General features: G+C 42.4%; 2 protein-coding genes across 6 annotated transcripts in view; both read left to right on the top strand.

Annotated features, from left to right (window-relative positions):
- ST6GALNAC3 (ST6 N-acetylgalactosaminide alpha-2,6-sialyltransferase 3) overlaps positions 1–15,144 on the top strand; it is a 285,530-nt gene that overhangs the window by 20,394 nt on the left and 249,992 nt on the right. For 3 of the 5 annotated variants that reach the window (XM_082227312.1, XM_082227311.1, XM_082227310.1), the window contains exon 1: positions 2,874–3,013. The exons of 1 other annotated variant lie outside the window; for it this stretch is intronic. In XM_082227312.1, coding sequence (XP_082083438.1) covers positions 2,996–3,013 — 18 coding nt within the window. In that variant the 5' untranslated portion in view covers positions 2,874–2,995. Of the gene's footprint in view, positions 1–2,873; positions 3,014–15,144 lie in introns of those variants that run through there. One more of the 5 variants, XM_082227314.1, reaches the window with a different exon arrangement.
- ST6GALNAC5 (ST6 N-acetylgalactosaminide alpha-2,6-sialyltransferase 5) overlaps positions 2,950–15,144 on the top strand; it is a 415,010-nt gene continuing 402,815 nt past the window's right edge. The window contains exon 1 of the mRNA XM_082227296.1: positions 2,950–3,013. Within this exon, the coding sequence (XP_082083422.1) occupies positions 2,996–3,013 (18 nt within the window). The 5' untranslated portion in view covers positions 2,950–2,995. The remainder of the gene's footprint in view (positions 3,014–15,144) is intronic.

Below are 15,144 nucleotides of genomic sequence, written 5' to 3'. Positions count from 1 at the left end.
TATATCCCACCTTTCCTCCAAAGAGTTCATGGTGACATACATGGTTCTCCTTCACCCTATTTCAGCCTCACAGCAACCCTCTGAGGTAGGTTAGGCATACATCTTGTGACTGGCCAAGCTCACACAGTGAGCTTCATGACTGAGTAGGGGTTTGAAGCCTGGTCTTCCAGACCCTAGTCCAACATGCTAACCACTACATGGCAGTGAATATGTTCATCTGCCTCATGTTTGGGACATAGTTAAATCACATATGAGGGAACAGTTTATTCATGCAAGCTTTCTTTAAAAATAAAAAGAGAAAACCAGCATATAGTATCAAAGAATGTAGTAAAATGGAATAATAGCAGAATAAAATTCCCTTGAGGGTAAGCAATTGTTAAATGCTGTGACGAAAACATTACAGTTAATGAATCCACACAGCATGGCCAGAAGACTGCTCTGGTCTAAATTTTAGTTATTTGAATCCAAGCACTAGCCAGGAAAATTATTACTAAGGTTATTATTGCCTTTGGACAATAGGCAATAGCATGGCTTTGCACAAGTATATTTCAGTGAAATCAATGATGCTTAAGCACACGTAATACAGTTAAACCCTTTCCAAACAATATATCCAACTTCATGGGGATCATGGGGGCAGGCTCACTAGGTAGAATACTGGTGATTAAATGTACCTAAAAATGCCAGGCCTATATACACAATAACAACATCAAATGTGGGACTAGGAGATTAATCAGAAAGCATGAAGAATTATCTCTGAAGTCAAGTCATGATGATCCTATGCATCTTATGCTCTAATTAAAAAAAAAAAAGTGGAATAAAAGCCGTAAATCAGACCAAACCTTTATCCATATGTTCTAATCAGTTGCAATGGTGGGATGTTGCATATTTTGATTTCAAGAAAGTTGGAAATAGTTTCTAGGCAGTTTGGCTTGCAATGCCTTGAGAGATCTTAATAAATTTCAGTAAAGGGACCTAATAAAGCTACAAATAGCTCCTATTAGTGTTTATGGAGAGTAAACAATAATAACCATTAAGCTCTACAGGACCCCGAAGAGCTTTACAAACAACTTTTTTAATTAAAAAAAATTATCAGAAAGGATGGACAATTGTATTGGTTGGGTAGTACAGCTTTGAGTTAAACCTCTGGATAAAACCAGTGTTCACTGTCATTTAGGTGGGGATTGCTGTGGTTTACATTATAAAGATTTTATCACTGTTTGTTCTTATATTGTTTCAGCACCACCATCCCTGAAAAACAGATTAACGGTAACTGGGTAGCTTCCTGGGCAGGCTTCCTGGCCAGAGATTAAAGTTTGCTTGGGTTTTTTTGTTTTTTGTCTTGCAATGTGTAAGTACTAGAATTTTAGCCTGGTTTACGGAAGTCACTCTGATTCAGAAGTCACCACAAACAAAATTACAGTTAGAATACAGATGTGTGGCCCACACAGCATGTTAAGAAGATAAGGAGAACCTCCTGGATTGGGCCAATGATCCAACAGGAAGCCTGACCTCCTGTTCTGGCTGGGTAAACACCATATATATAAAGCACATTTAAAGCTCCATCAGATTTTGGGCACTGTGGTTTTCAAAGCTACAATTCTCAGCACCCTTGACGTCATTTATTATCCATATGTTATACACATTTGCACTGAGACTTTGTTGGTGGTGCCACCACTAGGGGATGCCTGGTTGGTGCTGACTCATGACAGGCCTTTTCTGCTTGCTCTTGTTCATTGTTCCTGGATTGCCCTCCCTAGTGAGGTGTGCTTGTCTCTAGCATTATGAAATTTCAGGAGGAATTTTGAAACATTTACGTTTTTACCCAGGCATTTGGCAGCTGAAGAATACTGTTCCCGGCAACTATGAGATCACTGAATGAAATAATGTTTCTAACTGTAACTGTTTTTAGAACATTTTGTCTGTTTTAGGATGCCTTTAAAAAAAAAAGAGTTTATGTGAGGTTGCCCTTAAGAGTTGATTCAGATCTGTAGCTGAAGCAGAAGGTGGCTGCTAAGTTGCTCAGTGAGGCTTCCTACCATGAACATGTTACATCTGCGCTGAAAGAGTTTGAGCTGGCAGCTGGTTAGCTGCTCAGAACCTATCATTGGGAAACGAATTCCATTTATTTGTTCCATTTATCCATAAATTACATTTAGTTATCCATATATTTCCCAAGGATAGGTTCCGAGCTTCCTGGAAACAAATGGAATGGAATTTGCATACGTATTCTTTCCGGTAAGAACAGCAGCATATAAGTAGACACACTCAGGGCAATGCGATCCGGCGTGTGTGTGTGTGTGTGTGTGTTGTGTGTTGTGTGTGTGTGTTGAGTCAGGACTGAGTGAGCCTCTTTCTACCGCAGGCAGTTCTGCAGGACTTTCAGACAAAGGAAAGTTTGTTCTCCAGACGAGGAAAGACTGCAGCGTGGCATTTAATAAATGTTTGCAGATGACTGATTTGTGTATGTGTGTGTTTGTGTCTGCGTGTGTGACCCCCTCAACTACTGGGAAACACTCTTGTCCTTGTAAACTGACCAACGCAGCGGAGAAATGTTCCTTTAAAAAAAAATACTGGAATGATCGGAAAGATAATTTAATGAGCAACTCTTTAAAACCCAGAACATCTGCACAGTGCAGATTTGCTTTCGCATACCGTAAAGGCAGAGAGAGCATCCAGCTGAGCTTTTCCCTCTTAAATTGAAAAAAATAAAATCCCCCAGCTAGAGCCATGAATCAAACTCAGTCATGTGACGGAGGGGAGGTACTGGGCTGGCTTGCAGCCAGTGGCAGAAGCTGATGGGTGGAACAAACAGGGCATGAAAAGACTAACATGACTAACGGATCTTAAGAATTGTGGCTCCTTCTCTGGATCTCCAGGAATGTAGGCACGGGCACCCCCCGCAGCTCTCCGGCCAACCTCCTGCCTCAGACTGGATCTGTTACTCACAAAGCAGATCTCCTTCTGCTTTGCGGGCTGAGGAAGGCTAGGGAAGAACATGGCCTGCATTTTGAAGGTAAACCTCTATCTGTTGCTTGAATGGCTTGGTTAGAGAGAGGGAGAGAGAAACCCGTTTGCTGCTCTGTGTATGCAGTCCTTACATGGTCCTGCTGCAGCTTGGTCGTAATTGTACATTTCTGAGCATTGATCCCCACCCCCCACCCCCAAACCCCCGCCTCCAGCCCCGCTGGAATAAGGAAGACCGAGAGATTCAGAATCGCCCAGCTGTGGCTCATTTCCTCCTCTGCCATTCTTGTCCTTTTTTCCCTTGCATTGTTGGAGCTGCAGGCGAGCAGCTTGCGGGTGTTGGGAAAAGAGGGAGGGAAGGACTGTGCGCAGCAATGATAGGCTTGGCTAAGGAGAGAAGCGCCGGCTTCGCCTGCCTGACTTTCTTGTGTTTAGGTTTAGGAATTGCTGTAGGAGCCACAGTGGGGAGAGAAAGAGCATTTCGACTGGGCCGGAGAGGGTGTCGTCTTCTTCCATCGGTGAAAACACCGGAGATGTTTTTCTTCTTCCTCTTCTCCCCTCTCACCCTGCTCTCCTCTTCTTTGGGAACCGACGCTGCAGAACTTACCACTCCTTGCAGATTTGCAACAACCGTACAAGTTGCTCCACAAGCACACGCGCCCCCCCCCCCCCAGTTTTCAGCAGAGCCCAAACCTGGCCTTAAATCTGTTTGAGACGGTCAGACTCCACAAAACATCTTCTGGCTGGCTTCCTCCCTCGCTGCCTACAGGCAGCAGCGACATCCTTCTGGGTCGTTATCACCTTTACACCCAGTTCTTTTAGATACAGGGACGTGGGCAGGCCTCTATGCAAATAAATATAGCAGTGGTGGTATATGTGGATCAGGGGGCCTCCCAGGAGGCAGACGTGAGGGGTAGAGAGAACACTAGTTGCCTCTCACAAACCACATTTTCAAGATGCATCCGCACAGCCATCTGAGGCACCTTCTTTCTGGTTTCAAAGTCTCTGCTTTTGCTTTACCTGTAAATGCATGCATGGCCTCTGCAGGCAACACACTAGTCTGATTGTGCGAGTCCTTTCCCCTTATTATTCTTGCCCCTTGTTATTAGCCCCCAAGGTTCCTTACTCTGCTTGGTTCAGATCCTCAGGGTTGTTTACTGAAACATCTGCCCTTTGGGTGGGATAGAACCTGCTACCTTGGCATTCTCAGCACCGTGCTCTAACCAGCTGAGCTATCCAGGTTCTGCTTCTCACAGTGTGCCCTAGGATTAAGATATGCCCAACTTCTTGAAGTCCTTATTAGTACATATGCCAAGGAGGCTGTTTCCAAGATATCTCATTAAGAAGCACAGTTCCATTTATGGCAATAACTACACAGCTGGAAGAAACCTTATGCTGCGCCAGACCATTGGCCTGTGTAATTGACTACATCATGGGTGAGGAATCACCAGCCCATGGGCCTGTAGCACCTTTGCATCTGGCCTGCAACCTGCCCTCTTCCCCAGGGGCAGAGGGAGGCAGCCACTTCAAGGAACATTTGCTGGGAGGCAGGGAGTGGCCTGTGGCCTGTTGTGACTCTCCAGTGGGACACACTGTCCTGTGAAGCAAGACTCCACTGCCAGCCTAGTTAGCTTCTGCATGTGGAAGTGGGAGCGGGCACTGTCTTGTTCTTTGCCCCAGGCAGCAGAATGGCTTTGACTGACCCTGCCTGCCTGCCCTCCCCATTACAAAACTCCTATTTGTGCAAGTAGGGTATTCCCCCACCCCAACCTCAATACTAGAAGTTAAAATACTAGAAATTAAACCTGGGGATTTCTGTGCCAGGGAGCTGTCGACCTTCACTAGGCATTAAATCTACAGTCTCAGGGTTAATAGGAAGGCACCCTTACCTACTGAGCCAAAAGGCCCACTGGAGGAAAGCAGCGTTGCAAGAAAGCATTGCCAAAATGTGATGCTGAATTTGAGCTGTCCACATTCCGCATTTGGCATTAAGTAGATACCTTCTCCTATGTTTCAAACAGAAGCAAGAATGTGTATCTAGTTTCTGTGCCTTTATAATGCTCACACCTGACCTAGAATACCTAAAATAACATGCAAGAAGGATTCTTATCAGACTTGGAAAGACGATCTTGCTCAGACCAACCTCCACTCTCCCCACCTCCCCTCTTCCAGAGGCAATTCTTAGACATCACAAAAGTAGCTAATCCCCTTGCTTTTAAGGCTCTGGGCTAATTTAATTATATAGATGGCTATCAGAAAGATGTGGAAAGGTTAACCAGAGCCACTGGCTTAGTCACTGCTACATTGTTCTAAGAAGTTTCCAAATGTTATGGAAACTGGTTAAAATAAACAGAAGTAGCTTTAGAAGTGGATGAACAACTCAGTTTCCCAAGGACTCTCAAAGGAGTCTGACAAGGGGCAGTGAACTGGCCAGGCCTAAATGTGTCACCTCAGAAGCAAGCCCTGTAGAGTTCAGTGAGGTTTACTCCCAAATAAGTGGATATAGATTACAGTCTAAAAGTTATTTTTCATATGCCACTGTTGGATATAGAAGTTTAGGTCTTCTCTGCAGATCTTATAGGTTACCCCCCAACCCATTATTTAATAGTACTATCAAGATATGACCCTTTCCCAAGCTATTATTTTCCTTCACTGAAAAAGACTTAACAAGCAGGAATTGTGTAACCAAACCAGTATTGGCCAGGCTAATGCTTAATCTTGTTATTGCAGGAGGGTGTGAGGATAAAAGGAGGAAGGGATACTGGGAGATTAGCCACACCATAAGGCAAGCGGCAATGTTGTTCCAGTTAAACATCACTCAAGGAAAGTGATCTCAAATAACTTCTCTCCAGTGTTTACAGAATTGGCTCCAAATAATGAAAACTGAGTTCACATTCTGTGGGGTGGCTTTTTGCTCCCCATGATTACGAAAATGTCCCACCGAAGCTCTCCAGTGAAACTTATTGCTTTTCTCCAGTAAGGGCTTTTTATTTTTTTGACAGATTTTATTGCAGGGGTCAGCAAACTTTTTCAGCCATGGTCCAGTCCACCATCCCTCAGACCATGTGGTGGGCCGGACTATATTTTTTTGGGGGAAATGAACAAATTCCTATGCCCCACAAATAACCCAGAGATGCATTTAAAATAAAAGGACACATTCTACTCATGTAAAAACACACTGATTCCCGGACTGTCCGTGGGCCGGACTGAGAAGGCGATTGGGCCTTAGGTTGCCTACCCCTGTTTTATTGCAATGGTATAGCACTAAGCTATGATGGCTGGCTTCTGTGTTTCCATGATGCTTTCAGCTGCAAGACAAGCAAAAAATAAACCTTAGACTGCAACGGACAATGGTGTAGGAAAGGGCACTGAAACAGCAAAGTTGTTTACATGGTGGCAACTTTTATCTTCCCACTCCTTGCACATTTTGGCTGAGAGGTGCATAGTGCATAGTCTCTAGCCTCTTTGAAGGGGCTCTGGTAATGTCTTGCCAGAAATGCCAGAGCTTTGCTCCTGCCTCATCGTATCGCTGGTCAATGCCCCAGCACCTTGTATATTGACTCTATGCCCTATTGATAACTTATTTCTCTTGGTCAAAGGAAGTTAGGCACTTTTCATTCTGATTATTGTCATTGGATTTATGTCCGCTCACCTTTCCTCTGGGTTGTACACAACACAGGTTCTTTAAATATGTGCAGCTGACAGTGGTTCTTACATCAAGCAGTTCTGCACAGCAGTTCTGAAGAGAGCTGTAGACACATCGATATGAGATGTGTAATTCATTATTTATTTATTTATTAACTGAATTTGCATAGCTTCCCAATGGCCTAAGTTCTCTGGGTGCCTCATGTTACAATTAAACCATTAAATCAAGCTATTAAACCTAAAAACACAATTAAAACTTCAATGTTTAACTGGAAAAAAAGAACCAAACAAACCATATCTACAAAATTTTCCTCGCCTGCCCCGTACATCATGCAAGAGACAACGGTTTGCATGAGGCTGTGGTACAATAGAGTCGTGGTGCCTTAGAGATATGGGCATTTCTTTTGTTCGCTGTCATCTGTGGTAGAACAGGTTTTGCAAGCCTTTGAAAAGTGACAAAACTTACAAAATCTGTTTACTAGAAACAATTGTGGAATGACTGTACACACCGCAAACATTGATGCCTGCTCCAGATCTTCTCCATCATTCTGAGGCAACCATTGCATGCCTCTTTTGATAGACTTTGACCAGCCCCTTCTCATGCTTTAAAAACATGCATATGTGCCCAGTTCCCTACATTTATTTCCCAAAATTTGATTAGGTAATGGTTATGACAAAACTGACCCTTAGTATGATGACAGGGTACACAGATCTGAGTTATAAAGGATCTGACTCACCCAGTCCTGACAGTTAACATCTGCTGCTAAGTTCGTCATTCCCCTTTAAGATTAATGGGAGCACAGTCTAAATGGAAAGATGTGAAACTTGTTTTCCTTGCTGTTCCAGCAGGTTTTGTGGAAGCCACATGACTGTTCAAAAAGCTTGTTTTGTGGTTTCTGAAACCATGAGAAGACCTCTGACCTTGCCTTTAAGAGTAGTGCTTGCAGTTACCTGTAGTGCTTAAACATCTGGGGAAGCTGAGGTGTAGCAACATTGTATTTATGCATGGGGCAGTAGTTATGGTGACAGTAACTACTTCATAAACAGTGACAGCCCATGACTTCCTCAACTGTGAGTGAGTGCCTATGTGCTCCTTCTTCCCCCATCCACCCCTTTCCTGGCCTATTGTTCTGCCATTAAGTCACTGCTTCCAGGTTTGAACATAACAAGAACTCTGACTTAACGCAATCTAGGATCTCCATTGCAAAGCTAGTGTGGAATGAGGGAATACAAGGCGTGAGTATGTGTCTATGGCACACATACCATGGTTACTGAAGCTGTGGATGATGGTCCAAACACAGCCAGCGAGTTTTCAAGGGGTTACTTTGCAGCTCTCTGTAATCTGAGTCCATTTCCAATTTTTAGGATTTTGTGCATGTTAGTCTATAGAGGTCTCAAGAGATTTTCCCCTTCCATCAGTTGATGCGTTGGTGGGAAGCTTCTTTCTTCTCCTCCACCCCTTAATAAGAACACTCAGGCTAGCAAATACTGTGTACACCCAGCCTAAATAACTTGTGACTCATGAGGTCAAGCACAACCCACCAGCCATATATTGTGGTCTGCCAAGTACTAGCCAACTTTCTGCACTGTGTTTTTGCAAAATTCCAGACAGGAACTCAAAACAAGTGACTTGCCACAGGTCCTGAGGGCCAACATAGATGGATGATGAGCTGCGGTCAACTTGGTGCGTCACAACTACTGCAAATCCATTATAAACCATGCACTCGTAAGAATAAGTACCGTAGTTAATCGCCTGGTTTGCATGTCACATTATATTAACCATGAAAATAATCCATAAATCTTAATGTAAATATATATGTTAATATAGGGAGTCTATAGTTTACCTCTTCAGGACAAACCACAAGCTATAAATCAATAAAAAATATCTTGGTTATAGCTCATGGTTAGTCTGGAGATCGTTAAACCATGGGCCTGAGTTCAAGTGAGACTTTAAGTCAGTGATGGCCAGACTTGGCCCTCTAGCTGTTTTGGGAAAACAACTCTCATCATCCCTAGCTAACAGGACCCAGTGGTCAGGGATGGTGGGAATTGTAGTCCCAAAACAGCTGGATGGCCAAGTTTGGCCATCACTGTTTTAAGCCAAGCTATGGCTTAACTCAGAGTGTGCAGCAGTAGCAAAACAATCAGAGAGGAGCAGAGTGGCTGCATTTTCTTCCCTGGGAGCTCACATACTTGTGCATCCACACTAAGCCATGGATTGACTTAATTGTGATATGCAAATCAGACCTGTGTCTATAGTCTTCCTAGCCTTGACATCGCCACAGTCTTTAAATCAGTCTCTAAACACAGAATATTGTTTCTCCTTTTGCACAGCCAATCTATGCCTAAAGGAAAGGGTAGTATTTTTTAAAATGGAAAGTACTATGGCTTATGTGTATTGTCCTTTTTATATTGGCACAGATGCTTTCCTAAGTTGGAGCCAGATCAGAATATGTCTTTAAGAAAAGCAGGACTTTGTTGAGAAAAACTTGCTCAGTTTGGGTGTTGCTCTTAGCTTCAGCAAATAGATTTAGCCAAAGTAACCCCTGGTACTTATGTGATAAAGAAGCCCAGGTGGTGTGGTATTGTCTAGATATAATGAGGGCATTTTTCATAGATTATACACTTCCTTTTCCAAGGCTAGCATTTTCTTTTGTAAATCAAATTTCTTGTTCTCCTGATGTCAGCTTTTCATATAAATACAGCAGAGGATTACTGTATAAAGATTAGTGTCTGATCTTGGACGAATATGTAGGTTGGAGCTAAACTGAGAATCCATAAATGTGTTTTCATCATATTTTAGATTTGGCCGATGTGTGTGGTGTCAATAAAGAGTTGGCAGTGTTGAGAAGCAAAAGTTGGTGGTGTATTGTGGTTGCTCCCTGTTCCTTGGTACTTGAAAACTGAAGTTTGAGATAGTTATAAATATGACATAACCAGCATTCATATGAAAAGCCTTGAGTTACAGTGCAACGCTATGCATGTTAAATCAGAAGTCAGCAGCAGTGAGTTCAATGGGGCTTTATTTCATTTAAGTGTGTATATAAAATTGCATCTTAACTCACTCCCTTGCCAACTCTGTTTTTCTTGACAGAGACATCTCTAAAGTTATGGTCCATTGTAACCCTTTCATGTGGGAGGTATTCGGTTATTCTTATGGTTAGCTGAAGCTACCAAATTTACTGCGTGGACAATGTGTTATTCTTTACAGAATACATAACTAGTTGGATTAATTGCCACAAAACTGTTCTAACATTTGTCTAATTAAACAATCCACTGGCCTTTTAAATTCTGTGTGTATGGCGTATTGTTTTTATTTGTGATGCATTTTTGTGTGTGGTCTAAACCACTGAGCCTAGGGCTTGCTGATCAGAAGGTCGGCAGTTTGAATCCCCGTGATGGGGTGAGCTCCCGTTGCTCATTCCCTGCTCCTGCCCACCTAGCAGTTCGAAAGCACGTAAAGTGCAAGTAGATAAATAGGTACCGCTCCAGCGGAAAGGTAAACTGCAATTCTGTGCACTGCTCTGGTTCGCCAGAAGTGGCTTAGTCATGCTGGCCACATGACCCAGAAGCTGTACTCAGGCTCCCTCGGCCATTAAAGTGAGATGTGCACTGCAACCCCAGAGTCGTCCGCGACTGGACCTAATGGTCCTTTTACCTAATTCAGTAAGACGGCTGGTAGGTTCAGTACTGGTTATTATGTTGTTTACAATCCGCCTATCCTGAGTGAGAGAGGCAGTGGCTGCATTTCAAGGTAATGCTAAACTGTTGTTTAATGTTATATGAATGAGCCTACATAGTTATTTCCTAGACTTGTACACTCTCTTCCCCACCCCCTCCCCTCCCTACTGCACAGCCAGGAGTTGTAGTTCCAAAACTAATGCTTAACTGTGGTGTGTCCCTTTATTTAAACCAACAAACTATGGTCAATGCTAGCTATGGTTAGTTTAAAAGAATTTCGCTTCAAAACAAGGCTTATGAAATGGATTTGTGTACAAGCTGTCTTGCATTTAATGTTAATTGCTGTTTCTGGTTTGGGCAAACATTGGTTTAAGTGAAAGTGATGGCAAAAGTTTTCAAACATCTGTCAATTCCAAAGATAGCACCTCTGGAGTTTAGCTCCACAGATATCATTATAGTGCCTGTAATAGAAGATGGAATGTTCAAAATAGATTGACATTTAGGAATCATGCAAATTTAGAAAGAAAATGGATTGTTTCGTTAGCAATTTTTGAACCTGATGAAAACATTTCAAAAAGTTGGTAAGTGGCCCACAATCCTCATGCTCTTCTCAGAGTGGCTCTGCAGGAATTCTGCTTGCTGACTTTGCTTTCCTGGGGCTGAACCAATCCTCTTGTGTGCTGGCTTAAGTAGAGGTCTGCTTCCTTTATGGGTGATTCTCTGCCTGTTAATTTTTCTTTTTTCTTTTAAAGAAAGAAGAACCAGGCCTCACCTTGAATTTTGTTACTGCCCAACCAATTAAAAACACACTTTTACATGATTTGCTCTTTGCACTATATTTAAATTTAAGGACTTTTCATTACCAAAACGATGGAATAATACAGCATCAAGGAGTGACAGCGTATGCTTTATTGGCTCATTACTGTACAATCAAGTAGGGCTGTGAAGCTTCCCCAGGCATGTATTAATAGGCCCATAAAATCACTCCAGAGTATTTTCAATAATAATAATGACCATTATATTTTTTTGTGAAGCTAAGAGAATGCATTTTTCTCCCTGTGTATCGCTTGCCTTGAAACTCCACCATTCCCCCTGCAAAGCAAAAACCCACCCACCCCTTTTATTATGTTGTAGCATGGGTTGACAGTGTGGTGCCCCTGGGCACACAGGTGCCCTCAGAGGCCTTCCCTGGTGCCCTTAGGCTCTCATTTCCCTCACTTGAAAGAGAGCTTTTTTAGCCAATAGAAGACTTATTTTCAAGCCCAATTGCAGTATGGGGTCAAATACGGGACGCTTACAGCTGGGAGAAGGGAGTGCCGCGGCATGTATGTGGTGCCCACAACAGTTGGAATTGGAAATGTGCCCACAGGCTCAGAAAGCTTAGTTACACATACCTCAGAGTATTTATGGAAGAGAAGAATGTTAGCATTCCCAGAGGAGTTGACTCTTCTTGCAGACACAGTGGAGAGATAGAAATCAGAAAGTTGTTGATAACTGTGTTACTCTTAACCCTTGCTACATGACATAACAGTCCTCTGTTACTCTCTCTGAAACATGCAGGTTGTTATGCTGGCGAGAGATTTAAAGGGAGTCAAAGGTGGCATGATGGAACAATTTTTTAATCATGATGCATATCCACATTCCCTCATATCACGATTGTTTTGTAGGGAAGGCACTAGATAAACCTCTTTACAATAGAGATATGTACAGAAAGAGTGCACAACACGACTATGAGCGACACTGCTAGTTCAGTACCATATTTAACATTTTTTGTTCTTATTCTTTTTTTAAAAAAGCCTGTCTCCAGCCTCAGGGTTCCTGAGCAAGAATCATAATGTTGTTTACTTATTATGCATTTATTTTTTAAATGTTCTCTGGGTGTCATGCTGGAATATGGAGAGTTCTGTTCACATGCTTCTCATGCGCTGGAATGCCTTAATGAAGAATGCTGCAAATTTCTTTTTTAAAAAAATAAATATTTATTGCAAGTTTTCAACAAAAAACAAACCATCAAACATATACAATACCATCACCATAAAACCGAACAGAAAAAAAGAAGACAGAAAAAGTTTAAAAAATAAACATAGAATGGAGAGAGAGAAAAAAAAGTATAACAAAATCAATTATCCATAAATCATATTTTCATAATCTTTGGACTTCCTCGCATCACCCTTTCCTGCGTTCTCAATCATATAATTACAGGCAGTAATTTATTACCTTATTTCAATTCTTATTTTATAGTTCTAGAATATTATGTCCCAATTTTGGCTATTTTTATCATATGCTGAACTGCTTAACTTAAACATAATATTACTTCAAATTTCATCAATTCCTTAAACATCACTTATTCATACATCTTACAACTAAGTTACTGATGCCGTATTATTTTCTATCGTGCATTCTCTTAGCATTCATACAGCTTATAATGTTTTTGTAAGTAGTCTTTAAATTTTTTCCAGTCCTCTTCCACTGTCTCTTCTCCCAGGTCTCGAACCCTGCCAGTCATTTCAGCCAGTTCCATGTAGTCTATCAGTTGCGTCTGCCATTCTTCCAGAGTGGGCAAATCCTGTGTCTTCCAGTGCTTTGCGATGAGTATTCTTGCTGCTGTTGTTGCGTACATAAAGAAAGTTCTATCCTTCTAGGAAGAAAGATGCAAATTTCTTTTTTTAGGAGCCATGACTAATTTTAGGTTCAAATACTAGGTTTTCTAACACAAATCCTCCACACAAGGGTTGGATAATGACACAAAGTCTCAAAAGGGGAAGAAAAGTTTGACTGAAAGGCTTCTACTGAATCCCATAAGGTGGGAATGTGTTGTTCTAGAGTCCTGTTGCCATGTTCCTTCAGAGGCTGAGATTACAGTGTTGGATAAGCTAATGGTTTTTTATTGGCTCTGTGTGTTTCGGTGAGGGTGTACAAGCTTTCCAGTTTCTTCCTTTGTCAAATTCGCTTCCCATCATATCTGCCTTGATTTGAACTGCATCAAAATTTAAATGTGGGAACTGTGTATTACCAGGTTCTTGTTTTTTATGGCCATGGCTAGGTTCTGTAGAATTACGTCAAACCGCTGTTTATGCAAATAGCTAGGAAGAAAACATGGTCAGAGGGAAAAGTATGAAACTGAAGTGGCAATCCCTAATGACAGTGCTAACAGTTTCAGAGTAATTGGGTCACCGGGCAACAGAGCTCATTTGGGATATGGAGGCCTAATTGTCTGAATCTTGCCTGAGGAAATCTTAACTGTTCTTTTGTGACATAATTTTCCTGATCTCTCTCTCTCCCCCCCACCCACCCACACTCTCTCTCTTTGCAGTTTGAGCACAAAGTTCTTCAATATTTCTGTTCTGAATACTGGTAGCAAAAGCTGTCGGCCAATACTCTCAATTTTTTCACATATTCCTCCCCTCATCTTCAGTTCTGAAAATTCTGAAGTCTCAAATGCAAACCAGGGAACAGCCCCTGTGGTGAAGAGAGAACTCTGCCTTCCTAGTCACCCTGTGTGCTCAGTAGGTTATGGACCTCAGGAAATGGAGTGTGGCTGCTTTCAAGAACAGCATGAAAATGTTGACAGTAAAAGCAAAAAGATGAAAATGACACAGCCCACCTTCCATTTTCCTCTGCTTCTGAAAGCTGGCAAAGTGTCTCCCCCCACCCCATGTCAAGAAGACCAAGACTGGTGATGCATCCCAGTGATGCAAGGAACTGTGACTGACCGTGCTTTCCTAATGGCTCTATTAACACTTACTGCCTCAGCTTTATCTGAAAAGTGCCCTGTGAAGCGTTGCATGAACAGAGGCAGAAAGCACTTCATGGGGAAGTGTAATCCATTTATGAAAATACATATCCTTCTAGGAGGAGGCAAATGGAAGGTACATCAGTAGTTCAGGTGTAACCAAGGAAAGGCCTTGTATATTTTTTTTTTAAAAAATCACAACATACTGGAGTTATCTGAAAATTCTTTGCAGATTTAAGAAAAGCCCAAACGTTTTCTAACATGAGCAGAAGTACTGTAGCTTGTGTAAATGAACACAGTTTAACAGCGCAATGCCTTCCTGAAGTAAGTTTCATTGTGCCTACTGACCAGGGATAGCTCAGTCGGTAGAGCATGAGACTCTTCATCTCAGGGTTGTGGGTTTGAGCCCTACGTTGGGCAAAAGATTCCTGCATTACAGGGGGTTGGACTAGATGACCCTTGTCCCTTCCAACACTACAATTCTATGATGCTATGATTCTATACCGGCCCATCTTCCTGGTATGTGCATTTGGGATCATAGCCTTATTCTGCAATACCAAACATACTTAAAGAGTAACCCTGTTTATACTTACAGTGGTACCTATAGTTGCAATCAGGATCCATTCCGGAGCCCCATTCTCAGCCTGAGCAGAACGCAACCCGCGACTGCGCATGCGTGGGTTGCAATTCGCTGCTTCTGCGCATGCGCGTGATGTCATTTTGAGCATGTGCACATGCGCAAGCAGCGAAACCTGGAAGTAACCCTTTCCGGTACTTCCGGGTCGGCATGGGACGCAACCTGAAAAGATTTAACCCGAAGCGTCTTTAACCCGAGGTATGACCGTATTCAGAAGCAAGTCCCAGTGAGTTCAGTGGGTGTGCACAGGATTGCAGCTTTACTAGGGAGTTGTTTGGAGAGCAGCCTTCAGTGCCCTGCATTGTTTAACACAGGAGTTCCCAAACTGTGGTCCATGGAGCATCAATGGCGTGGGAGATTCATTCAGGTGCTCTGCCATGTGCCTACGGATTTGTGATTGAAGAGCGGTAGACAGCATTTCAATTGCATTAAATAGCCAGATAGATATTTAATTGTGTTTTTATTGCTTTGCTTTCTTATATTG

The sequence above is a fragment of the Podarcis vaucheri genome (genome assembly GCF_965113315.1).
Source record: "Podarcis vaucheri genome assembly, chromosome: 6".
Lineage (NCBI taxonomy): Eukaryota > Metazoa > Chordata > Lepidosauria > Squamata > Lacertidae > Podarcis > Podarcis vaucheri.
This window is presented reverse-complemented; position numbering and strand designations above follow the sequence as displayed.